This window comes from Amblyomma mixtum, chromosome 1 (genome assembly GCF_055824585.1).
Source record: "Amblyomma mixtum isolate Tamu chromosome 1, ASM5582458v1, whole genome shotgun sequence".
Lineage (NCBI taxonomy): Eukaryota > Metazoa > Arthropoda > Arachnida > Ixodida > Ixodidae > Amblyomma > Amblyomma mixtum.
The window spans coordinates 248,309,005-248,336,661 of record NC_143012.1 but is presented as its reverse complement, the minus strand read 5'-3'; the positions used below and the strand labels follow the sequence as shown (position 1 = coordinate 248,336,661).

At 43.3% G+C, this 27,657-nt stretch overlaps 1 protein-coding gene across 3 annotated transcripts; it reads left to right on the top strand.

The window, feature by feature from the left end:
* The first annotated feature begins 8,572 nt into the window (after positions 1–8,572).
* On the top strand, positions 8,573–24,970 carry LOC149371443 (putative methyltransferase DDB_G0268948). Of its 3 annotated transcripts, none has more exons than XR_016286882.1 (7): positions 8,573–8,771; positions 10,954–11,111; positions 13,440–13,647; positions 17,599–17,699; positions 18,387–18,524; positions 20,798–21,015; positions 24,768–24,970. XR_016286882.1 is itself a non-coding variant. In XM_089565677.1 (6 exons), exons 1-6 carry the CDS (start codon positions 8,664–8,666, stop codon positions 24,868–24,870), a joined length of 816 nt encoding a protein of 271 aa, XP_089421803.1. In that variant the 5' UTR covers positions 8,573–8,663; the 3' UTR covers positions 24,871–24,970. The 3 variants fall into 3 exon arrangements, 1 of the variants encoding a protein (XP_089421803.1); XR_016286881.1 differs by having other exon boundaries at positions 20,727–21,015; XM_089565677.1 differs by lacking the exon at positions 20,798–21,015.
* The last annotated feature ends 2,687 nt before the right edge of the window (positions 24,971–27,657 follow it).

The following is a 27,657-nucleotide window of genomic DNA, read 5'->3' as shown; positions in this document are numbered from 1 at the left end:
TGAAGACTCGTCATCTCTTTCAGTGAGACAAGACATCAATGTCTGAAGTGTTTCTACGGTCTCAAACATCGTAGAAACAGGTTCAGTGGTGCTGAAAACAGATATGTCACCTTCTCCGTAGCCTCTGAGTGGATGACCACCTCTCTGTGCAAATGATCAAGGCATTCAAACATTGCCCTTCTAGTCAGACCAGGCCAGACCAGCGTTCTCTGCTTTAATTCTTTTTTTTTTCCTGACATCTTGCGACATTTGATCCTTTGTTGTACTTCAACCCTCATTTCCTAGCATTTTGCCGTGGCTTAGGCGATGGCACTTCCCACCACTTCAACGCTCCAACATCATTTGAGCTTCAAGGTGCAGTGCTAGAGGCTGATTCCAGCAATCTGCAAGTCTGTGTTTTGTTGTCTTCCTGTAGGACCTCCGACCAGAAATGCAAAAAACGAAGAAAGAAAAAGTCGCATGCAGCAGCGACCAAACTCAATGCGCCCCTTCTTGTTTCTACATCGAATGCAGCACCTATAGCAGTGCTTCCGGCGTAGAGGTTATCTGCTTGTAGCTCCTTCCTCCTGCACACACCGCATCGTAGTAGATGAACGGGGGTAGAGGATTGGAAGCGCTCTTCCTGTTGCTGCTCTTCTTCCTCTTCCTATGTGCATATTCTCGCACAAACCTCATCGGCGTCGTTCGTGGGCAGGGGCGAGTAGTCCTCACGTGTTTCTGAACTGACCCAACCATCGGTTGAACAGTCCTCTCTCGCTTCCTTTTGGTTCTTCTTTGTTGTACGCCGCTTGATCACTGCTTCAGTATTTTTGTCCAGTTGAAGCAACACTTCAAACCTTGACAGCCGTGCGGCAAACTTCCCGAAAAGCCAGCTTTAAAAAACAGGCATATCGGACATGCTTAATAAGGCCGGATATTGCGCTCACAAGAGCTGCTGCTTTGCTAGCCCCGCAGGAGTGCCGAGGCGACCTCACTTCTCAAGAAAAAAAAAAAGCAGTTTGAAGCTACAGCTACTGTTTTCGCGTCAACTGAAGGTAACACGATATCTACATCCGCTATTGTAGTTATAAAACGACGAGGAGGAATTGTAAATGATGGTTTAGTAGCAATGACTACCAAGACCCCATTGTAACGTTAAACTATATGTATGTGCGAAGCCCTACAGCAGCGATGGTCTAATGCCATCGCTGCTGTAGGGCTTCGCATGAGAGGCCGCTCCATTCAAAGTAATGTTCACACTGCGTGTACAATTCTTGAATATTCCTCCAGCTGTCATGAGCAGCATGCTCTGCTTCAGATCGACCTTGCGAAAGCATTTGACCGTGTTCGCCATTCATTTCAGTTTTCACTTCTAGAGCGAGCAAACGTGGGGTCTGCTGTACTTAAGGGGGTGCAACTTTGCTACAGCAACTGTTCAACACGATTAATCATTATAGGCCAGCTCTCGAACCCTGTGCCAATCCGCTCTTCCGTAAGGCCGTCGGATGTCTCCTCTGCTTTTTGCTCTTTGCCTGGAACGGCTTTGTTTGAATGTTTTACGTAACGGTAACATCCATAGGTTCCCTGTTTTGGGTAATGAAGTCAAATTGCTAGCATATGCTGACGATCTTGCATTTTTCTGCATTGACAAGCCCAGCATTTATGATAGGTTGTCCACGATAGATCGATTTGGCATCGTTTCTGGTGCTCAAATGAATCGCTCCAAAAGTTCTGGCCTATGTTTTGGTTCATGGGGCACAACTCCGCCCTTGTACGCTGGAATATAATGGTCTTTTGTGCCTCCTAAATATCTTGGTGTTCCACTTCATGTCTTCAAATCAAGTGCGCATTACTGGAGAGAGCGAGTTCCGGCCGTTGAGAGTTATGCTCAGACGTTTGTCCCGCATCGGCTTTCAATTTTTGGTTGAGCCCAGGCTTGCAACACCTTTCTGGCAACAAGAATTTATTACGTACTCCAGGTCCTTCACTGCGCCAGACATTACATACAGCGTTTCCATCGTATATTTGCGACGTTTATTTGGTCTTCCGAATTTGAGCCCATGCGGCGTGATAACCTTTTCAGGCCTGTCTGTGCAAGAGGACTGGGCCTAGAGCATCTGTATATGAGACAGTTGTTTGCCCGTTTCTTCTTTTTTCGTGATTGTTCTCATCCAATTATAGAGCAATCTTGAAAGTTAACTTCATGGCTCTACTTCCGAACTTAGTAGTTTCTTCGAATTTTACTGAACGCCCCCGCTTACAAGGCTTTATGCAGGAAGTTTATGCCACCGTGCGTTTTTTGACAATTCCGTTTTCAAATGAGTACTTATATTCTGTTCCGCGCAAAAATCTGTAGAGGGATTCGATAGCGACGCTCTTGCCGACCCCCACTGTATCGTTCTGTCTGCTTTCGGCTCAAGGTTCATGATATTTTAAAGCGAGTGCGTAAAATGCCAATTTTTCCTTGCACCAAAAGATTTTTCTATAAATTACACACCGAAACTCTACCCGGCAACACGTGGCTCGATAGGAAAACATTTTTGTGTCTTCTGTAAACTGCCGCTTGTGCAATGTGCCTGAAACATTTGAACATTGTTTTATAGACTGCAACGCGATTTTGTTTTGGGATGTGTTGCAGAGGACGCTAAAGAAAGATTTTCTCCTAAATTCCTACAGTGTGCGCTACCTTGTTGTTTCCCAACCTGACTCGAAACCCTATGATATGATTATTCTGATTGGGCTTCATATCCTTTGGAAAACGCGCATGCCAGACCGCAACGTTGAACCTGTTGTTTCGCCCGGAATTCATTTTAGCTGAATGTTGCTGCAGCTAACAGACATTTACAAAGAACTGGACTTTTTACCTGATTGGCTTCCTCTCCTGATGCGATCCTCTCCTTGCCGGCCTTTTAGTTCTGATATGTTTTCTATCATGTTTGTGCCACGTAGCGCCTACCTAGGTGCTCTGTAAATAGTTTGTGTGTGTGTGTGTGTGTGTATAGACACATAGATATATGTGTATACATATCCTTTCTGTACAGCCCCGCCGCGGTGGCTCAGTGGTTACGGCGCTCGGCTGCTGACCCGAAAGACGCGGGTTCGATCCCGGCCGCGGCGGCTTAATTTCGATGAAGGCGAAATTCTAGAGGCCCGTGTGCTGTGCGATGTCAGTGCACGCTAAAGAACCCCAGGTGGTCGAAATTTCCGGAGCACTCCACTACAGCGTACCTCATAGCCCAAGTTGCTTTAGGGACGTTAAACCCCAATAAACCAAAAACCTTTCTGTACATAACCATATATAATAAGTACCATGAAATAAAAAAAAGCACCGATAGTCTAATGGTGTGAGCATCCGCCTTGCATGCGGGAGGTGCGGGGTTCGATCCCCAGTGAGAACGGGTACCCGTCTCTGATTCAATGGGTACAAGCTATTCCTTGCCCTGGAGCTCGGTTTATCTGTGGCGAAGTGCTTGGGAAATGGGTCTGTGACAAGTTACAATCCCCCTTTAGTAGACAAAAATACCATCTTGAGCCATGACGCTCTTCGACCAAATCATCCCTTGCGCCACAAAACTGATTCATCATCGTCTTCATAAGCGGAGCAAGAATCGGTTTTTGGAGAGCAAAAGCTCAAAAGCTGGCTTTCATTCTTCTGGTACCTTTACGTACGGAAACAAGCGTTTCAAGTCCATCGAGGGTGAGCTCCCTAAAACAACTTTTCGCTGTAATAAAAAAAAAGTAGTGTCGTCTATGAAGGATCAGGGCTGTGAAAAGGCCTCCTGGCCATATCGCGAATTCGAAGCAAATCGGTCGGCGCTAGCCAGCCACCACATCGAAGCAGCGAAAATCAGTGACGTCGGGTCACCTCATGCCGATCCGTGAGGACACAGTGCGATTTGGTACGTCGTCACGGATACCATTCCGGGGTTCTACAGCCAAGGCTAGGCAGGAAAGGGAAAAATATTATCGAGATGGGCCTTTGTCCCCGTGCGGCCGTCAACTTCGGCTATCATTCACCGCGGCAGAGGACGCCACCAAAAAGTACAAAACTGGAGGGGACACTTCTGCTCCGCGTCTCGGGACCAATAATTAATTTAAATTTCACCTGCTACGTTGGTCAGTCTGTTTACAATTCTGTGGCGAGGTTGTGATGACGCCACAAGGTCACGTGACCTAGGTGATCCACCTTGATTGCCGGAGCGTCCGGTTGCTCCGGCTGCGAGGCTTCAAACGGTTGCTAACGCCGGACAGGTTTTACTGCTAAAGCGGTACTTCACTTGTCTGCTGGCCCGAAAGACGCGGGTGCGATCCCGGCCGCGGCGGCCGAATTTCGATGCAGGCGAAATTCTAGAGGCCCTTGTGCTGTGCGATGTCAGTGCCCGTTAAAGAACCCCAGGTGGTCGAAGTTTCCGGAGCCCTTCACTACGGCGTCCCTCATAGCCTGAGTTGCTTTGAGACGTTAAACCCGAATAACCGAATAACCGAGTACTTCACTTGAGAGAGAGAGAGAGAGAAACTCTTCACTGAAAAAAAAAAAACAGAATTTCGCCGGCGTTTAAAAATCCCTGGCATGCTACTCTGTTCAGGGAAGGGAATATAGGCGATAAAGACGGAAGGAGAGCGGTGCGTAAAAGGTAAAATAAAATAAATAAAGAAAGAAGAAGATAAAATGCGTGCATTAAATTCGTAGTAAGTTGTACCGCGGGGAGTAATAATGTAACATATGAAATGAAGTGCAGAGACCGTCAAATGGCTAACAAAGTTCACTGCGTGAAGAATGCGTGAGGGTAAAATGCGAGGTGAAACGACAGCTTGTCAAGATGTCCAATGTCATTTAAATATGCGAACAAAAAGTTCATTGCATATATCTGTTGCCTATAATGTAGGCTAAGGAACATAAAGCACTGTTCATCGTTAGAGGCTCTGGGGAGTGCTTCTCCATGCAATGTTAATAGCACGCGCGCTCGTCAGCATACGCAGGGCATGCACTCAAGCAGGATATGTTCCGCAGTTCGGATCGAGCCGCAGCTGTCACAAAGCTGTTCATTTGACCGAAACGGTATCGCAAGCCGTTTGTATATGCAGCCTTCAGGCGAAGTCGGTGATAAAGTGTTTCCAGATGACGAGGAATTCTGGGTAGGTGTCCTGATCTGAGATGTGGGTCGACTAGGTAAAGAAATTGGTATACTCATATGTCAGCAAGCTTCAGAGCCGATACGTTTCTTCGAAAGCAAATCTTTAAGCCATTTGGTACGCATCAGATTTCGTGAAGAAAGGCCCAATGTATCTACGATGTTGGTGGCCTTTACGAGCCACTTCATCCGCTTTTTCATTGGCCAGAATGCCACAGTGTGCTGGTATCCACTACAATGTTATGCAGTGGCCTGCGGCAATAGCCACATTACGTAGCTACCCGATGTCAAAGGAAACGGGCTGATTAATGGCTTTCCTCAGCTGGTTAGAAAGTATCTGTGGAGATTCATTGGAGTCGGTAAAGATAACCCATGGCCGAGGGTTCGACGCAGGATAGAGGAAACCGCTTCTTTATTACCATGAAGCTCAGCTGTCGTAGAGGATGTCTTCCGCCGCAGCCGATAAGGAATGACATGGCTTGTTGAGGGCACATAAACGCCACAAGAAGAGGTTTCTTGAGTAGTTGAACCGTCGCTGAAGATGTGGATATGCTGCGTGTATTCCGCGGTTAAGTAGGCGAGAGTAGCTTGCAGAAGCGCTGTCTGTGGCATGCGGCTCTTTGCATTCATATGTGGGACAAACAGCATCAGAGCCACTGCGGTGGCTCCGTGGTTATGGCACTCGGCTGCTGACCCGAAAGACGAGGGTTCGATCCCGGTCGCGGCGGTCGAAGTTCGATGGAGGCGAAATTCTAGAGGTCCGTGTACTGTGTGATGTCAGTGCACGTTAAAGAACCCCAGATGGTCGGAATTTCCGGAGTTATTCATTACGGTGTCTCTCATAGCCTGTGTCGCTTTGGGACGTGAAACCCCGTAAACCAAACCAAACCAAACAGCTTCACCTTTAGAGGGCAGAGTGTCCAGGAGGGAAAGGTCGGAGGTATTAGTTTCTGTAGCTGATAGTACGGAGCGGCAGGAGCTCCACAGCTTGGCCAAAGCCAGAGTTACAGTGACTTAGGTGGACACGTTGTAGGAAGTGCTTTTTCCTTAGGAGGACATGGCGGAGATGGGTATGCATAGTTTCCTTGGCGGCAATCACATTTAGTTGGAGACAGCCTGCTTCTGCTACTGTTCCTGATACAAAGGAACCCTTTGGGAGGCCAAGGCATATCTGCAGGCAGTTGTTCCGTGCGACATCGAGAGTCTTCTTGCTTGTTCAATATAACCTTTGAAGCACCAGTAGACAGTAGCGCAAGGTTCCTTCAACGTAACCAACGCAGAGCAGCATGCCAGCGATTTTTAAACGCCGGCTAAATTCTCTGCTCTTCATTAAATAGTCTCTCTCTCTCTCTCTCTATCTATCTCTCTCTCTATCTCTCTCTCTCTCCTTCAACGTAGGCTTTTTCAAGCGGAACCATTGATCGGAAGTTGCTGCTCCGTGTTCCCGCCATGTCACTGAAAACTTTCGATGCTGCAGTGATCCTCTCGCGGAGTTCTTTTTTTTTTTATCTGAGGTGACCACGAGAGATTACTGTCTGTCACAACACCTAGGAATCGCTGATATCTTACATAAGGCAGTGACTGTCCGCCTAGGAGGAGCGGATATCGAGTCATCGTTTTTCTTCTCAAAGCCATGGCAACACTCTTTTTGTGATGAGAGACGAAGACCTCGGGGATCCAGGTACAGCCTTTGTCAAAAGTTTGGAGCCCAGGGGGTTTGCTTCTGAGCCACACTGTGTGGTTCGTAATGCATGTCCAGCGCTCCAAATTTCCTGAAGGTAAAAAGATTTCTGGTCCTGCCTCCTCCAATGGGTAGGCTGCCACGAATGCTTCAGGAGTCCCACTACAAGGCTTAGAAGCAAGCCCCCTGGGCTCTAAACTTTTGACAAAGACTGTACGTCGATATGTGCAGTAGCGCACTCTGAAGACGTTGCTGGGTAATATACTCGTAGCGCGAACGTGATGCGTTCCAGATGCAAGTATTATCTGCATAATTCGATATATGTGTACTCCTCGAGGAAGGTTTGTCGTTATGTGTATAATGCTAATATTGAACAGGAGAGGGCTGAGCACCGCTCCCTGAGGTACACTCTCCACTGCGTGAAAAAAAAATGTGTTGGACCGTTTGGAGTGCTCATAAAAATTTGCCGTTCTTTTGAATAGTGTCCAATCCACTTGTACAGCTTTCCTCCGAGGCCCACACTGGCCAGGGCTACGATAATTGTATGGTGGAAAAACGGCTGTCGGGATGCACCAAGCATGAAAGTACTCTTAAAGTGATAAGACGAAGGCGATGAAATTTTCAGTCACAGACCTATTTTGATGTAACCCGTTCATTTCTTGGGGGTACTTATTTCGGCTTTCGCGAAACCAAGTGATGCGTTTGCAGATCATTCGTTCCATTAGCTTACCTACGCAACTCAGTTAGGCGATGGGCCGGAAGGATGTGTAGCTTGTTGGCTGCTTACAAGGTTTCAAAACAGACACAATTTTCGTCAGCTTCTACTCCGTGGGGACCTCACCAGTCATCCAGTAAGAACTTTAATATTCCAGGAGTCGAAGACGGGAGTTGTGGGGTAGCTTCGCGATAGTCATTGGTCACTTCATCGTGACCCGGTGTTGTGGGTTTGTTTCCGCGATAGCTGTGGATAGCTTTTCAATTGTGAAAGGCAGGTTCAACGCTGGCACTGCCGTCTGTTGGATGCCTGACTGATTATCTGCGGAGAGTGGCCCTGGCCCCGCTGACTAGCCACACCGAGTGACCGAAACATAACTCGGTTAAGTGCATGATCATTGCTGAGTCGGCTGCTTGGAAAATGTTTCCACATTTCTCCTTAAATTTACCCTCTTGTGCTTAGAGCGCGGGAACGTGTATCACAATAAAGCACACCGTTGGTGACGCTAGCGCGACGGGACAACGCAGAGCTGAGCAGACAAGATTCCGTGCATGTTGTAACGGCGACGTCCTGTCGTCTATTAGTATCATATCCCATTTAGATGCAAAGGACCCTTGCTTTTGACACGCCTTTCCCGAAGGCTTTGCTGGACTCTTCATACAGTTGACGGCTCAACAGGTCAAGAAAAAGGCGAGAACGACGAAAAGACGCATTGTCAAGTGAAAGATGGAAACTGAAAAACTGTGCTAATGCCCCTTTTTGTGAACTGCCACAAGCTGTTGTTGTCCGGGATGAGACTACTCACTTCTGGGGCTTTTGGGCTTCTGGCGCTTCTGGTGGTTTCACTTTCGGGCGCCTTAGTTAGATCAGTGCCTTTTTTTGTTGTTGTGTTAAATTCAGGTGGGACAGTTCTTATCGTCGTTTTTATTGTTAGAAAAGTATATAAAGTGCAACCAGAAAACATTGATGTGGTCGAAACCAGAGCTGGCTCAAAAGAAGGCTTCCTAGCGGGCCGACGTGAATATAAGGCTGGCCTAGCCAATCTTTATTTATACGTCTCCCGTATTTCGAAACGAGGTGAAACCGGGTGAAACCGCGACAGCGCCGTAAGACGCCCCACCATCAAGTTCTGCCGTTCTCATTGATCGCGTAGAAGATGAGCCACTTCTTCAAAACTGGTGCCCATGCTAGCATATACGCAAAATTTCGCCCCACTGCTCCACGGGCGCTCGTCGACGAGGTACTTAAGTTCCTGGCAGTGAAGGTAAGCCGTCGAATCTCGACTTGTGTTTGCATGCCACTCAGCAGCAAGCTAGCATGCCCATTCTTCGAAGAGGGAAAAAAAAACCTCACAGGATGGTTACCACTGTGTAACAAGAGATTCCGCGACAGCTGTTGAGGTGTTGCTCTCCTTCCGCCGTCCACGGAGTTACTCTCCGAGTTCTTCCCGTGGCAACCACCCTGCGGTCTTGCCTTACCCGCCTCCTCCTTCCACTGTAACCACCCTCGATCCCGGACGGTTCCCACAAGAACCGCCTTCTAGTTACACCATAGAGTTTCTTACTACTACCTAGAGGGAAAGCTGGCGGCGCTGCACTTCAGCCAACATGGACGCTCAAAGCATCATGGGGCGGTGAGCTACTTGTTGCGGCACAGTCGTAGTTTTTCGGGAACACAGAGTGGCAGTACTAAGGCGTTTCATTCCGAAAACGTAGTTCGTGTGTGCGCAGACGACTTTCGCGCGAACGCAGTGTGCAAAAGCCATAGTAGTGAAGACGCGACGACACACGACGCCAATAAAAGGTTTTACTCTTCCGAAATGCCATTAAAAAACCTCTTAAAGTATCTAAACAACAACATTTTTTTTGAAAACATATTTACTTTAAAAGTGCGCTTGTTAACTACGCAATATTAGTTTTTTTAGTGTTCATCACTTGGCCAATAGGAAAGCTAGTCATCTCTTATTTTGGGCAAACTTTGCACTTAAATCCTTTTCTGCTCGTTTGTTGCAATCATTAGACAAGATATTGAATGTTAGGACGTTTGTAGCTATCAAACAGCTTTATTTTTTTATTATTTTTTGGCCAAAAGTTGCAGTTCCGCAACAAGTAGCTCACCGCCCCATGATGCTTTGAGCGCCCATGGTGGCTGAGGTGGTCACGTGGGGTCTCCATGCAAACTCCCATAGACGGCTTGCCAGCTTTCCCTCTAGGTAATAGTAAGAAACTCTATGAGTTACACGCACTCCACTCACGCCATACTCTCTTCCCACACACGGTAAACACCCTCCGGGTGGTTACCATCGCAATTAACCCCTCTCCTGTTGCGCGGGCTTACGCTCTCGCAGTACCCTCCTCCTCCCTTCCAGATTCCCAAGTAACCACCCACCGGTTACGATTCCTCCGTTCTTATCGTGGTATTCCATGGTACTCCAAAAACTTGAGCGCACAAACAGACAGGACATAGAAGACGTTGCACACACGAGCGTTAACTTGCAACAAGTTTATAGTGAAACGAAAGCGGAATATAAGCGAATCGTTACCGGACGTCACACAGGTGCAGCAGTTGAACCACTCAAGCAACGCAAATATTTCAGTTCCTTTGATGATAAAGTGATCCACGGCTTGGATACACAGTTATTCCTGCCTTCGTGATGTCCGGCAACGATTTGCTTATATTCCGCTTTCGTTTTACAGTAAACTTGTTACACGTTAGCGCTCGTGTGTGTAATGACTTCTTTCTCCGACCTGTATTATGCTTCAAGTTTTTGGAACATCTCACCAACACGCCCAAACAATCACTTTGCTACAAGGGTAACTACCCTCCCAGTGGTTCCCATGGCAACCGGTTACATGGTTACGCCAACTACTACTACTACTACTACTACTACTACTACTACTGCTACTACTACTATACTGACGCGAAGCCCAGGAATGTGCGCTAAACCTTATGAAATGTGTTTCAGGGCTTGTTTCCTGCCCTCTACTGTTTGCAAATCATTTCCTGCCAGTGACTGTTCGGTAACCGAATATTGCTATTGGGCAGTCCTCTGGAGTGTGGACATGTGTGTAGTTGTCAGTCTCTGTAACAATAACAAGAACATTTAAGGCTGATCCCGTTTCTTCTTCACATACTGGAGCCAGGTACGCAGCTATTGATTTAGTTTTTTCAGGTCTAGCCAGTTGCACCTAGCTTTCACATACAGAAATAAGGCCAACCTTTGTGCTGCTTTTCGAGGTTAGGACCAGTGTGGATGAAGACTTGCACGTATGCCCTCTAGGCCCGCAAAACACCTAGGTCTTGTGCATGAGCAAAGTTTTTTTATGGCGAAAACTGCATGATAAGCCTTGTAAAGCATTTCATTTCTATCTGAAGCTTATGCTCTATAATTTACAACTGTTAGTTATCATGTGCAATGGTAGTAAGAAATGCGTCATTTTTTTAAGGTGTCTGACCGGAAGCTAGCTGTCGATGTTGGATGTGGCCCTGGAATAAGTGCTACTATTTGGGCTCCATATTTTGAAAAAGTGCATGGCTATGATGTATCTGAAGCCCAAATTAATGAGGCAAAAGCAATCAACAAGCTTGAAAATGTTTCTTTCAGGTAGGTATATGTCATCTAATGAACTTTTGCAGTATTCTCAGTCTTTTATCCCAAGAACCATTTTGTATTATGGTCACCGTACTGAACAGTATTTCAGTGCTGTCAGACTTTTGCGTTATTTAATAGGGAATTACAAAGTTTTCTGCATTTAGAAAACATCAAAGTGGGAAATAAGAAACAGCGGCTGAATTTACTGTTTCTTCATGCTTAGCCACAAAAATCTATATTGCAAATTCAGATGTGCTGTAGACTGAACCATTGCAGGAGCTCATAAATGTTTCTTCGATGCTAGCGTTATTGTTTCTGTAAGGTGGTTCCTTTCCTGTTGATTTTCCAAAGCATGCTTTGAGCTATAAAAGCCAGATGTGCCCAGAGTAGAGTTCATGCACTTGCTCGGCTCAGTGGAACGCTTGCAGTATTGTCTATACCTAGCTAATGAGTGTACTTTTTCTTTTTAACCTTTGTTCTTGGTGATGCACTCCTGAATTTATTTTATTTTTCTCTCATGTAACAAAGCTCGCCAGTGATTGCGTCATATATTCGCTTATGAAACTAACTTACCCTGGTGGAACAGGTATGAAATGCGATTGAAAGTAATGCAGTGTAGGCAAGAATGGTGTTTTAGCGTCCCTTGCACTAAATGATACTTTCATCAAGAAAATCCACCTACACAGCAGTGCTGTCTATCTGTCTAGATCTTTTGCACTGCTTGCTAGACAAAGACGGTATTGCCAAGCTTGAAACTGCAAAACATCCCCGAAGTGTCATTAATATGTACAAGTCTGCAAATAATCCAGCCTTGCTTCTCGTGATGCCAACATAACATTTTTGCTGGCAGTGACTTATTGAATGTCGCACAGTTCTTAATGTCTTCAGTTCTAGAAAGTGGCCTCACTTGCAAGAGGCTCACCATCTTCTCCAACTCTTCATAGGGAATGTGACGGAACTGCTGTGATTTTTTCTTACAGTGTCTAGCTAGATATCATTGCGTGTATTCATATTTTCTTATAAACAAGTAAATAGTGGTGTTAGGTGTAGCCATGTCCAACCGAAGGGGCTTTCAATATTCCTCTCTGATTTTGGGCTGATACTTGAAAAATGTATGTTTGTCAACATCTATTATTTATGCACGTTCATGCAAGGCATTGTATACAAAGTGATAGCTTGTCCATCTAATACGCATACCGATGATATTTATCGGAGCAAATAGCCTCCGTCTACGCACAGTTCTCTGGCCATGGTTACATCGTAGCTTATGCACTCTGTTTTGTATTCTCATGGGTAGTTAGTTGCAATCTATCTATTGCTCTATGCTCTAGCTTGGCAACATTCCTTCCATGAAAAAGTCAGATTTATCTGCTCTGGTTCCATCTGGAATTGAGACTTCTTGAATGCAAACTTTTATATGCATGCATGTTGGTGACTGAAATTCATTACTTGAACCCTTCAGTTTACTTAAATGCTATTAGAATAGAATGCTGCTCTTCTAAGGCAGTTACTTTCTGCAGTTGCAAAGCCCGAATGTGAAACCGGTGCTTCAGCTTCTAGGCCACTGTGCAGAATTGCCTCCGTTGGCACAAATAATATGAAAGTAAATTGGGCATCATAGGTGTGCAGTCCGGCCATAAAAGTGGAGTCGACGTTCATGGTAGTGCCTCTTCGAGTCTTCTGAGTAGCGGGGAACAGTAGGGGACAAAATTAGCAACCCCCTCTCTCATGCCAATTGGGTGGGCCACTGCCCCTTTTGAACCCCCCCCCCCCCCCCCCCCCTGCCCAAGTGCACACCTGTGATGAGCATCCATTCGAATCATGGCAAAAAATAAGCACCATGTTTAAGTTGCTGGATCTAAGCATGCACCGAAGGAATGCACAGGTGTTTAGCTCAGTTAAGTTATAGAAGAGCTAGCGGATCTCGTTTTTTACATATACTCAAAAAGAAAACATGCCGGCACTGTTTACTGCATCCTACCACTCCTCTCATGGAATGAGAAGAGTGCACTAGAAAAGAATGAAGAAATGGCACCGGAGGAGTGAAGTGAACATGATTTGTCCTTCTTTTCTTGTGCCGCCGCGGTGGCTCAGTGGCTATGGTGCTCGGCTGCTGACCCAAAGGACGCGGGTTCGATCCCGGCCGCGGCGGCTGGAATTTCTTTGGAGGAGAAATTCTAGAGGCCCGTGTACTGTGCGATGTCAGTGCACGTTAAAGAACCCCAGGGGGTCGAAATTTCCGGAGCCCTCCACTACGGCGTCTCTCATAGCCTTAGTCGCTTTGGGACGTTAAACCCCATAAACCAAACCACCTTCTTTTCTTTTTCTTTTTCTCACCAGTGTGTCACCAGCTGAGACCATTTCCGAAAAGGATGAATCCGTACAGTTAGTTACAGTGATGCAGGCTGTCCACTGGTTTGACTTGGATAAATTTTACAAGGAGGTGACGAGAGTTCTGGTGCCAAATGGGGTCTTGGCACTATGCAGTTACCTCATCCCAAAGCCAGTCAGCAAGAACCAGGAGAGGATGGACAGCATAATACACAACGTGAGTGTACTTTAAATGCAATGAGCTTGCACGCTGTGCCATAGCAGTGGCACATGCCTTGTATGAGGGAGATGCTGGATGTTATCAACAGTGCCATCGCATACCCACCGTCTTTCCTGTGGGTACACGCTTTTCCACGGCTTTGATGTTTGGCTTTATTTTGGATAAAGTACTTGGAAAGAAGTGTCTTTGACCACACATTGTGCAGATGAAGCATGTTGATCATGGTGCCTTTGGTCAGACTGCCTTTGTGCCATTAAACATCAATTCATCATCATCATAAACAACAACAGGTGGGTTCTCGTGGCCTTTTTTTTCAATTTCACAGTGTGTATAAGGCTTGTGGTGGTGATGATGATGATGACAGAATAAGAATGTCTAGATGTTTGGCAGATGTTCATTGAAGGGAAGCAAACAAAGCTTACAAATTTTCACTGCTTCGTGGTTTTAAACATGAAATGCTTGTACAAGGCATTTTGGAAATGTAAAGGAGCCAGTTTGATTAAATTAAAGTAGTTTAGGCAGCTCAGCTCAAACTGTTTACATCAGAGGTGCATTGAGAAAGGCTTGAAATATCAGCACCGGGTTAGAAAAGTGCAAAGTAAAAACAAAACATATCTGTGACTGAGGAGAGCAGAGTAATGGCTGCCAGTGTTGCATTGTTCAGCTTTTTATGATGCAGAGAAAGTGCCTTCCAAGTGGCAAGCTTAGATAAAGCTAATTAGGCTACCCTAGTTCTCTCTTTTTTTGTGTGCAAGCTTACTCATTATGATGAGGTAGGCTTGAATGTATTTATCAAGTGCTTCCTCCTATGCTAGAGAGCAGTGCATCATCATGTGACTCTTTTGAACCTCTTGCAGCATTTGCACCTAGCTAGTAGTCCAGAATATCTGCTTACAGTTAAATTGTCCTCTATACCGTAAATTTTTAGTCATTTGATTTACTCATGTGGGAGTGGGCGGCCAACTACTTGAGATTTTTTGTGTTGATTCTTTATATACCTTTCAGGCGCCCTTTTTTGTTTTGACTGAAATCAATTATTTTTTCGCCTAAGTAGTATATTCAGGCCTCAAGAAAGGAAATTTGTTAGTTTTCGAACGTGAAAGACCAGCAGCTAAGTTTTTACAACGATGTGGAGAATTCCATACAAAGTGTCAGATATGTTAGAAATAATAACATCAAAATGTTTTTGTGTGTCAGGTAAACACCCCAGGGATTGTGGAATCACTTTGTATTTCGAAGATTCCCATTACGCTCGAAATTGAGCAAAAACAATCGATGTTTTCACTTGTGGCAAAATCTGTCTGCACAAAAACGGCGGACAAAGTGCTACCTAGCTCACTCTTATGTGAAATATTATTTACTGCATTCACTACATGGCATAAAAAAAGCAACTTATTTGCAACAAGAAGAATGCTCAGTTTGACTGAAATAATGAAATCGCTGTTAAGTGCTCCAGTTTCTCAGAAAAAGCTGTAAGTTTGCCACTTACACAATTGTGTACAAAGCGCCTGAAAGGGATATGCTTTGCTTAATGAAGCATGCATGCAGTCATAGTCAAGGTTCACAGCTATGGTTGCAGCTCATTAGCCACTCTGAGCCCTTTCCTCAACATTGCGCCATTGGCGTCAGGGTCCATGCCGTGCACCCATGGGCATGACTGCACCTTCGAGCACTGAGCAGTAAAAATTCACCTCCGACGTACGAGCCCAGCACCTCCCGAATATGAAGCAGCTGTGCTAACCACTAGGCCACCACTGCGATGGCTTAGCAGTTAGAACAGCCAGGGCCAAGAAAACTTATTGTGAAAATTTGCTTTCAATTGTCGATAAGAAACACCCTGAGGCTGCTTGGAAAGTATTAGGTAATTTGCTAAGCTGAGAGAAAAGTAAATGCGCTCTGCCTGAAAACGTCACGCACAATGATCAAATACTTTCTGGTCCAGAGTTCGCAGATAATTTTAATCATTTTGGCTGTATAGCTAAGTCAGATAATCCTATGCTTTCATTAGGCGAAATGTCTGTTTCAAATCGTGTAGAGAGTAAAATGGTGGTTTGAGCTAGTTAGTACATAATCAAAATTTCACCAGCGCTTGTCCTTGTCATCCTTCCTTCTCTGTTCTTGTTACAACATTCATGTCACAAAAAATGGTAGATCATTGGATATGCACAATCAGCAGGTCAGTGCAAAAAAAGAAGTCATTCAGTTCAATACTCCAGTATTTACACACTTCTTTAAACTTGCCATTGACATTGGCAAATCTCCAGGTGCAATGAAGAAAGCTAGAGTGTCGGTTTTGTATAAAAGTGGTGACATCAGTGTACTGACAAATTATCAGCCAGTATTTGTTCTACCCATTCTCTCAAAAGGCTTTGAAAAAATTCAACTCTCACGATTAAAAAGTAAAGGCCTTTTTTCTGATTTACAGTATGGTTTCAAAAAGGGTAGATTAACTGAATCAGCACTCCTAACACTTAAAGAACTCGTTATCAAAAACAGGCTCATAACCCGTGAATTGTTTATAAGATTTTAGCGAGGCTCTTGACTCTCTTCATCATGGTGTTTTAGCTTAAATTTCATGGTGTGCATGCCTCTTCGGCTATTGAAATCATGTCTAAAAAATAGGTCACAGTGCATATATATTAATAATCAAATGTCATCCTCATTGCGAATGCTTAAAGGCGTACCGCAAGGGAGTGTGCTAGGGCCTCTTTTGTTTCATTTTTTTTATTAATGAATTGTGAAAGGGAAGGTCAATTAAATCAGTACTCCTGACACTCAAAGAACAATCAAATCAGCTTAGAATTAATCCCGAAAAAATAAAGGCCACTCTTTTCCAAGCTCGTAATAAAGTATTCACCATAGAGCACCAATTAAATGCGGCTGACAGAAAATCTAAGTCGTTGAGCACCACATACATCTTGGCGTTACATTCTCCTCATATTTATCGGGGGATTTACATGTCAAGAAAATATCAGAGGCTTTCGTCTTCAACTGTGTCAATATCACAATCCCGTTGAAAGTAATAGTTCATATATATCGTGCTTTGTTCTCTTCAAAAGTTAGATATTGCAGTTTGGTGTGGCTGAACTAAACAGAATTTAAACAAAATTTTTGTTTTACAGAAAAAGGCCATTCGTCGCATGATTACTTACCTCCCACCGTACATTTATTTCAGTTCTGCAAAATTCTAGATATAAACGACATGTATGAATACAAACTTTTACACTTATATTACCTCTCGCTTACCAATTTTTAGTCACTTATGGAAGTCACTAGTCCATTAGCATCATACCATCATCTTAAACACCAGAAAAAAAGATAGATGGTTCATAACCCATTTCCACACCGATTGCAAGTTCCAGTCCTTGCACCACTAACTTCCGTATATTTTAAGCAAGTACCAACACATGTTCAAGTGTCCAACATGTGTTCTACGTCAGCTTTTTTTTTTTTTTTTTTCAATTTGTAATCCAAATTTTTGCTCCCAACTGTGCTTTTCTTGTTGTTTTATGTTTGTTCGTTTGTTTGTTTGTTTGTTTGCATTTCCTCACAAAGATGTCCTTTCATGTTTCAAGCAGTTTGTGCCGTTCTTCAAATTTTGCAGTGATTATGTAGACTTTCATTCATGTCGTATTGTGCTTTTGTAAATTTTTTTCTTATTCTTGTAAGGGAACAAATTTTCTTTTCTACTTTTTAATCAGAGGTTTCGTCTGCACTGCCTTGTAAGGGTTACCTGGGCCTTTTAAAGCTGTTTGACTACAGCTTATAGCCCAGTTGACCCGCCACAATTTTGGGCAAATAAAGTTGAATGTTCAGTGTTCTAATATACCAGCTGTAACATGTTTCCATTTCTTCATCATCACAAGCCAGCTAACACTGTATCATTCACATTGCTAACTCGAAACATTCAGTGATTTTTTTTTTTTTTTTTTCACTTTGCTTTGGCAGGAAATTTACAAGGGTGTGCCAGATGGCTACTGGGATCCAGTTAGAGACATCGTAGACAACTTGTATAGAGATATCCCTCCAGCATATGAGGACCATATTCGGTAAGCTATTCACACTTTTGTTTTGTAATCGGAGGTATGCAAAATAAGGAATATGATTTTAGCTTGAAATTCAAATATTTTATGCATTTATATACTGTGAGTTCCTCCAAAGAGTCGGTAGTAGAATGTGTGTTAATCAGTTTCATCAGATGGCTCATTTCTAATAAAGTCTAGGCTATGTGGCTATCATCATCATCATGGTGGTTGTTGTTGTTGTTGATGGTGCTATTAGGTGCAGAAACAGTGGTAGAGACACAATCATTGATATCAGTGACTCAGGCAGAGCAGTTTCTTACAGACCACTGTAATGCTAATCCTGCCAACACATTGACACCATCATCATCTAGGTGCAGTAATTTAGTATGATATATGTATGTATTTGTGAGGACAGCAAGGTAATTTAAAAATGCTATGTAAGCAACTTAGCATGCAGTGCATATTATGTTATTTCATTTACATATTAACTCCAGGGCCTGGAATGACCATTCCCTCAAAAAGTTGTCATTTTTGTGCATCGTATGTTGCTCAGGTTTGAAAATAAAGCAATAACCAGTTGGTTTGGCCTTTTCTTGGAGCCATGACTTGCCAGCATTGACTGTTCACAACCATCATTTTATGTCAACCGGCACATTGTACAGAATCTGAGTAATGAACAGCACCATTGCTTGAGAGAGTCTCCGTTTCCAGGATAGACTGCATCGAGGGTCGCAGGGAAGGAACAGTTGCGGATTATGTCAACTACACTAAAACATGGTCGGCATATCAACTTTATCTCAAGAAATGCCCTGCAGGAGCAGAGGAACTGACATGCAAGCTGACATCCATGTAAGTGTTTGTAAAAGCATTTATTTATTTATTTATTTTTGCTGCACTGTACAGTCATGGACAAAAGTTTGCGGGATGCAAATTCACGGAAAAAAAATTTATTGCTGCGAGGTCACGCGCAGTACATCACTGAAACACATAGAAGCATAAAGAGACGTATGTGCTCCATATGCTGCAAAAATACAATCTGCCTGTCTAGTGAGGCAATGCACAAGTATATTTTTTTTTCGCAAATCCGCATCCACAAACTTTTGTCCATGACTGTACATGTTGTGTGAGACATCATCTTGTATTGTATGATGCTGTAGCCAACTCTCAAATGCACTAGTATGTCTTGAACCACCCTCTGAGCATGGGAAGTTGACACATTCAGTGTATGGGGTGAATCATAGTGAACATCTGAGCAGAGAAGAGACCAGAAATATGGCCGGCGAATAAACACTACACAGGAAGAAAGGACATACACGCACGTTGTACATGCATGGTACTTGAAAAGAACATGTACATATTCTTATACTCCAATTTACAAATTTTTTTTTTTTTTGCGGTGCACTGATATCATTATAATCTTACATTGGAATATTTTGTCTGTTAAGCTAATCCTTTTTTTTTGCTTTTTTACCTTAAAGACATTGTTGCTTCTCTTTGGCTCTTCTTTTTACCCTCATGAGGCGTTGCTGCTTCTTTTAATATGAATGTATTTATTGGGGTGAGCAAATAGTGCTCTTTCAAAACCGAATCGAATATGAATAGTGCAGCTGTACTGCCAAATTGAATACGAATAATGCAGCTAGAAACCGAGCCAAATACGGATCAAATATTTTTGCAAATATTCTTGGCTTACATGAATATTTGCACTAAACTAATAATTGTGCAAAACATAGAAGCCCTAGTAGCAGTGCTCTAGTACAGCTGTATACCTTATGAAGTTATATAGCGGAGTCCTCAAAAGACACAGCACTGACACCCACTAAGGGAAGAGGTATGCTACACGGGGTCACTGTATTAGCTCTGACCTTCATTTCATACATGTCAAAAAATTAACCTGCCACTGCTGACGATGACAGTGAATAAACTAGCGCTGCATCTCATTACATGAATGGAGCAAGGGATACATATGATTAGGCCTCCAATATTGGGCATCAATGTTAGATTTTGTCAAATTCTTTGCCCTGCCGTGAACTTAGTTAATCTTGGAGGCCATGCATGAGCATTATGAACGCTGCTGCACGAATTGACTGCATCGCGCCGCTGAACTCGCCTCTGTGTGGCATTGGAGTAGGTTCCGTTCTTGAAAGACACGTTGAAGAAAACTACGACCTGCCTTATTCAAACTTCATGCCAATTATTCTAAGCCTATTCAAAACTTGAGAACATATTCATTTGCTTCGAGTAAGCACTTAAACTCTCTTGGACATCCTGTGGACGTTTAGGATGTCCATGAGGCGTCCAAGAGAATAGTGCCCATTGGGTTTGTATGTGCTCTGTGTGATTCATTCAGCAGATCGAATAGGGGGATATTGGATTGCTATTCAGAAATTTTTGACATTCGCGGTAGCTACCGTTAGTATTTATTCATGAAGACAATGATTAAATTAATCTGCTGTTGATGTTAGGTCAAGCAAGCTTACACAGAAGGTACAAATAAAAATTTCCATTCACTAGGTTATGAAACATGTAAGAAAGAGTCTGGCAGTCCAGCGGGCAAAAACATTTTCCTGGTGTGAAAGCTTTTTCTCTGCCATGAATTAGTGTGTATCTGAAATATATAAAATGGGCACAGGTGCCTGTTTGAAGCATCTTCCTATGGGGAATCTTCTGTTTTTGGGGCACAGTCTTCCATTTAACATCATGTGTACTTTACATAAAGTAAAGTAAAAGATACCAATCAGCAGAGTCTGTAGTGGTGCATCATTCAAGATTTGTCACTCTCCATAAGTTTCTAATTGACTCTGTTTGCTTATCTTAAACATGTAAAAAGTTCATGAATATATTTTGACCTCCTGGTCTGTTCATTCTTGGTAAGAGATCACTGCAAATGTCAGTGCACTAGCCTGTGCTTGTGTATGTGGCTAGCCCTGTCAAGCTTGATTTTTGTTATGTGGGAGGCAGGGTGTTTCACTTAAGAGTGTCAGCAATTTTTAAAAACGGGCTTTTCGAATGAGAAGAGTGCTTGTTAAAGGTCTTGTCCTGAAAATCCAGTGTCGACATTGTCAGCATCTGTGTCTGTGTCGGTGTTGTTGAGCGAAGAATCAAGAGTATGACTCTGGCAGATGGTCCCCGAAGAGCAACATAGGAGGCAGAACCACCGAGGTCACTTGACCTTGCAGCGTCATCACAATCTGCCCAACGGCCAGTGAGCAAAATGCCCATCATGACGGGTGGCAGTTGAATTAATGATTGGTCGCTCGGGAAGAGCAACCTGGGCCGCACAAGGCCCAGCACTGGGGGCACGTATACCATCGCAGGGGAGCGGCTCATCTCTTAAAGGGTCAGTCTACTGAATTTTATCGGCCATATTTTTTTTGCGGCTACCGATAGCTCTTTACTCAAATTACCGTTTAGCCAGGTGTGGTGCCAAGAAGTGCGGTAGAACATTTTGAAATAGAATTTATTGATGTGGGAACACATTTGTATGAGATGGTAGTCTCATCTGGCAACCATCTGGATTTCCGGCGCGCGGCGACAAACATTGCGGTGCCCGTCAAAGCTGAACCTCTCGCTTTGGACTGAATTCTCGTTGTTGCTGCCTTTTTCAGTGCGTTCACTGGCCGTAAATGGGGCGCTGGTTTTTCTCTGTGTCTCATCTCGCCTATAAGAAAACATATAAGTGATAAATTTGCTTTATTTTAATAATTAGAGTGACGATTCTGCCGCTTCTAGGCTTAAGTGGAGAGTCGGTTTGTTTACAGCAATGGTTCCCGTCCTGACAACCAGATGGCGCCACTATAGGCTGAGTTTATTTTTGCGTTTCTGCTAGCATACGCTGAACTAAAAGTGGGAATGTGCCTGCGTTTAGCGTACGTATAACTATAAATATTCATGTGATTACAGAAAAAGCGAGCTGTACGCCTTCTACAGTTTACTAGAACAAAACTAAACAAAACGTATGTTTCTGTGACATTGGGGCATACTAACAGTACGTAGTATATTCACTTATGCTGCTACAAAAAAAGGCTACCACCTGCTTGAGCAAAATGAACGTTTGGGGTCGCCACCATGCATATCTACGCGACTTTTAATGCCGAAATAAAATATAAATTCCTGCCTAAACCGGGAGCAGTTCCCTCGTTATTGATGTTATAGGGTGCCAACTACCAGAATATGCCATTATTTATACACTCAACTCGGTGAGTAGACTGACCCTTTAACCACTGCACCAGGTGGAGTTGAGTGTATAAATAATGGCATATTCTAATAGTTGGCACCCTATAACATCAATAACGAGGGAACTGCTTCCGGTTTAGGCAGGAGTAGACTGACCCTTTAACCACTGCACCAGGTGGGGTATGAGGACTCTCAGGGCTCTGTGAATGTAAAGTAGAGAATAACCTGCATATATGGAGACTAACTCATTGTACTATTGAGTCATACCGTTAAGGTGGAGCTGAAGTGTCCCCTCAAATTTTTCAACACAGCATTATCAGCAGTGTAGTGCATCAGAATACATCCAAGATGTGCTAACTAGCAGTCTAGTTTACTAATTTTGAATAGTTAACTTTTGACTATCACATTTAGGCTGCTTATTAATTGAGGCGTGTAGCCTGTTGTAAGTAATATCCATATCAATTTTTAGAATTCCGAAAACGCGATTACCCTTGGCATCGTGGCTCAACAAATTTGGTCCATTTCTTGTGCCATTCGAAAATCGTTTGCGTGCAGAGAGCGAACAGCAACGTCCGTCATATCTCTTCACTTTGTGCCGCACTTGCCATGTGGCAATCTCTGCCCCACCACCAGTGCTGCAGGTGTTATTATTGGCATTACTTAAGATGGGCCTCATGCCTCTCAGTAAATAGGAAGCCTTAAGGTAATAGTTAAAAAGGTAACTATTTAGTATTAGTTAACCAGCCTGCTAGTTTGCAAGTCGAAGGGAAGGTAAGTACGCAAAAATGACGATCACGAGAGAAGAGACAGGACGGGACGAGCGCAAACTTCAACTGATGTTTATTGGAAATTGAGGCAGGCTTCTATATATATATATATATATATATATATATATATATATATATATATATATATATATATATATATATATATATATATATATATATAGCACAAAAAAATAAACGTACTTGGTTGCTAGAGGTAAAATGCGAAATTGAGAAACGCTTCATTGAGGTAAACATTTATTGGGAGTCGACGTTATCGGACAGCGCCTGTCCTTTTTCAAGACTGAAGTTACATGGTTCTTGCTTCTCTTCTAAAAGAGTCTTCATCTGTACAGGTGTTCGACACATGAACCAAAACAAGCAGATGATGCGGGAGGGAATAATGGCTCAAGGAAGAGAGAAAAGAAAAAAAAAAGAAAATACAGAAACGGAACAGGGAGGGTAAATGTCGTCGCCCGCCACCCATGTGTGCGATCGCCGGGAGAAAAGAGGAAGAAAAAAAAAGAAAAAAAAAAGCGGGAGGGAAGAATGGATGGCGGCCTGAGTCATAATGTAGCAGCAGCAAGTAAAGTGTATGGAAACAGACAGTGGCAGAAGCACAGAATAGATTTGAGATGCACTCGCATGTTGTCCACAACGAGTAAACAAAATAAAATGAAACAAATGTGGAAAGGGCGGGGGACTTCGGCCATGGGGAACTCCTTTGGCAGGATGAGTCAAGGCAGGCAGAGTGGAACTAGACACACGTGGGTTGTAGATACGCTCATGTGTGTGTGTGTGTGTGTGTGTGCGCGCGTGCGTGCGTGCGTGCGCGCGCGTGTGTGTGTGTGCGTGTGTGTGTGCGTGTGTGTGTGTGTGAGAGAGAGAGAGAGAGAGATTCTTTTTTCTTCAGTACAGGCTCAAATGCAAGCACGAATCACAAAAAAGCGACAAAAAGCACACAATTGGGGCATGGTAGGGTGCCTTCGAGAAAGCACTTTTCACTCTCGTAAAGTTTGATTGACGTGTCACTGATACAGTCTTGCACCTCTTTTATCAATGTAATAGGCTTCTACAAGTTCTCGTGCTGTTTTATCTCTGCACTTGCCCAGGATCTTCGTTTCTTTCAGTAACAGCTTGCATTTGCGAGCCAGGCAATGCTTTGGCAGGTGACGTTGACCTAGTTCCCGAATTGACCCTTTATGTTCAGCCAAGCGGATGTTGATGCAGTGGCCAGTCTGCCCTACGTATATCTTATCACATGATAGGGGAATCTGATGCACCACGCCCGTCTGGCAGTCCACATATGGGTTTTAGTGTTTTACACTGCAGCCATTGCGTTTTTTCTCTGTGGAAGTTTGGCCCGAACTTGTAGAAGACTATTACATTGATAAAAGAGGTGCAGACTGTATCAGTGACACGTCAATCAAACTTTACGACAGTGAAAAGTGTTTTCTCGAAGGCACCCTACCATGATTTGCCCCTTGTGTGTTTTTTGTCGCTTTTTTGCGATTCGTGCTTGCATACCGATTTGAGCCTGTACAGAAGGAAAAAGATATATATATATATATATATATATATATATATATATATATATATATATATATATATATATATATATATATATACATATATATATATATATATAAAAGCCTGCCGCTGTTTCCAATAAACATCAGTTGAAGTTTGCACTCATCCCGTCCTGTCTCTTCTCTCGTGATTGTCCTTTTTGCGCACTTACCTTCCCTTCTTCATGAACCAACTCGCCCAACGACTTATCTTGCTAGTTAGCCAAGTCTTAGCTGTATTTTGATGCATTACGCTGCTGACAGTGCTATACCAAAAAAGCACTCTTCTAATTTAAAAAGCCTATTTTAAAAACTGCTGACAGTCTTGAGTGAAACACCCAGACTACTCTGGGTAATTTCATGCCATGATTGTGCTTCTTTATATCCTTTCTATACCAGATAAGCTGACATTTAATCTCTCTTTTTTTTTTGCATACATCAACCGTCAGGGTGACTTAAGCTTCTCATAATATGTGTATACTCAAAATAACCAGCAGGAGAAATTGCATTATTCTGCTGAATAGCTTGCGTTGTGTATACCTTTTCTTGCCCATGAGATGTAAAATCCTTTTTCTTATTAACAGATTGATGGAAGATGCTGGTAAAGTTGGAGAAGACCCGGAAAAGACAAGCCTTGAAGTCAAGACACAATTCTTCATGATTCTGGCTAGGAAGCCAGGACCATAAAGAATAGATTTAAACTCTAGAGATGTCATCCTCGAACAGCACTGTCGGGTACTGGCATGCATGTGCACCGAAGCTAGTTGAATAAACTTATTTTAACCTAGCATAAGTTGTTGTCCTTCGTTACAGTCAACCCAAGTTGCCTCACATACATCATGCTGCATGATTTGAAATAGCTTTGGGCTTCCTGCAGCTTGTGATATATGGTAAAACAACAAATGAGTACAAGTTGCATAGACTCAAAGAGGAGCTTCAAACATTTTTTTTTTCTTGCCCATCTACATTGCACAAAAGTTCTGAAACTTAGGCTGACTTTATCAAAGCTTGCTTGAACATTTCTTTACATGTAGTTTGTCATGATTTGGGACACTATTTCTGTGCCTGACAGAACTGTTGCTGTTGAGATGTATCGAAGCATGCTGCAATCCACTAGTTTAGAGGTGTTGTCCAGACGTGGTATATGCTATGTACTATTAGTGTATGAATTCCTTTGCATGCATTTCTTTTTCCTGGTTGTTTGGTTTTGTCTGGAGGAATGATTGTAAGGTTTCCTTCACAACGAAGTACTGCCCAAAGTAATCTTTGTCGAAGGATAACCAACCAGTTCCTTGGCAAAGACGTTGTACAGGTGACTTTCGTCAACCAACATGCAGTCTCAGAATTGTTTGATGCGAAAAGAAAAAAGATGTTTGCTAGAACTGCTGAAGAAGCATCGCAGAATAATAGCTTGAAACCTGTCTTGTTGTCAAAGATGCCAGTGTTGAGATTGCTCTTCAGTAGTCCTCGGTATTTGAAGGTGGAAAGGAAAACTTTTTTTTGCCGGTACCAGATGCCATAAATGTGCTGTTATTGCTTCTGAAAAGTTTTGCTAGCCGTGTGCCAGATACCCTAGCACATGAGTTGAATGCAAGTAGCAGTGGAGCAGAGGTGTTATTCTTTCTAAGCTTCCGACAGCAGGTGAGGTGTGCAGATCGCAAATTAATGCATCTGCGCTTACTACAGTCTTGAATGTACACAGCCAAGAAAGTGCAGTGCAAGGCAAGCACATCTACTAGTGACTCATTTACCCTCATCACACACCTAATCATAATCACTTAACCAATTATCTGCCTACCCAAACTATACAATTTCATTTCATTGCTCTAGTAGACCAGCAGCTACATATTCTAAATTTTCTGCCCAGGTCCACTTTGTCCTCTTGTAACTCTGGCTAGGATATATCAACTTGAATTTGTTCTCAAAGCTATCCTGCTCCATTTTACTTCTCCTCAGTGCTCCCAGTATGAAGCTACCCCTTCCTTCTACTCATCCCGAGAAAGGCGGGGTTCAGAACTTCTTGCACACTGTGCTTAGCACCAGATGCCACATGCATCTCGGAAGCAAACTACCTGCGTAGAATTTTTCTTTGGGGATAAAAACTTCTCCTAAAAATCTTCCAGAGCAAAGCTGCAGTCTACAGTAGCCATTAAAAAATACCTCTCATTGCAGTTTTTAGTCAAACTGCTCTGATATGTTTGGGCACTGCAAGGATGTACATAAAAAACAAAGGCAGGATGCCAGATTCGTTCATTATTGATTTGCTTTTCTAGAGAGTAAGTGCTGAATGTGACTGATGTGTGAATCCATACATTATATGCTTTAATACACACCAGATGCTTTGTCTGAAAGTTTTTTTGTGTGTGTGTGGGCACTTGTAATGTGAAAATATTCTTGTAATGCTTCAATATTAAATCGTTATATGAGCTTCAAGCATTTAGGCACTTCCACCCTCTGGCTCGCCCTCAATGGGCCTTGACATCCACCCCAATGCTGCTCCCCACATACTAACTAACTTTTCTGGACATTGTATGGACTTCGCATGCTTATTTTTAACTAGATAATCAAACTTTCAGCTATGAATAAATTGTTCTGCAAAACCTTCCCCATGAAGGTCAGCTTCTTTTGCTGCAGCTCTTAAAACCAGGAATGCATCTTGCATATTCCTGCCATATTCGAGAGCCATTCCATTTTGATTTGGTTGGTTTACGTCTAGCTTTTACCCAGAGTGGCACTTTCTCTGCTGTATGAGAATGAAGTCATCCCATGAAAAATTTGCTTATGGCAATCTGCTGGTAATGATTTCATCTGGAACCAGCAGCTAGGAAATTTACTTTCTGGTTTGCTGCTGGTTGAAATGGTCACCGTAAGCCATTAACTGGTTTTGTGCCAGTATCTGCTGTACTGACAGGGAGCTTCTGGTTCTGATCTGGGATATTTTAGTTCCAGCTGATAACTTTTTTTCTGTTCAATTCAGGCAGCTTTTTATCCATTATTTGTGTCGTAATGGTGTTCTTCGGCGAACAAAATTTTTCAGCTAAATCTCTTAGATTTTACCTAAAAGTTACACAAACATTGCCAAAGTTTAATGAGGACAGTTTGAGTGCAAGTGTAGTTGGCGCTTCCGGGGGGGGGTTAAAGCTTGCGGTCTCATCTGCATTGTTTCCTTAATCAACCATTTGAACCGGTACCCAGTGCTACTGGAACAAGCACGTAGCTGGGACCAGTGGACCACAACACGCCCGCGGGCACGGTGGATAAGGTAGCTCGAATGGCTCACATTGAAGACAAATCATAGGGCAAATGAACCGGTTTTCTGTGTCATGCGACCAGATCCTTCTCGGCAATGCCTCAAGCACTCAAAGCGCGATTAAAAAAATCCAAAAGTAGCCTATTAGGTGCTTCACTTAGCTTATAAATTAAAAACATGCCTAAAAACCGACGTATTTAGCAAATTTAGAGTTTTCAAGCTCT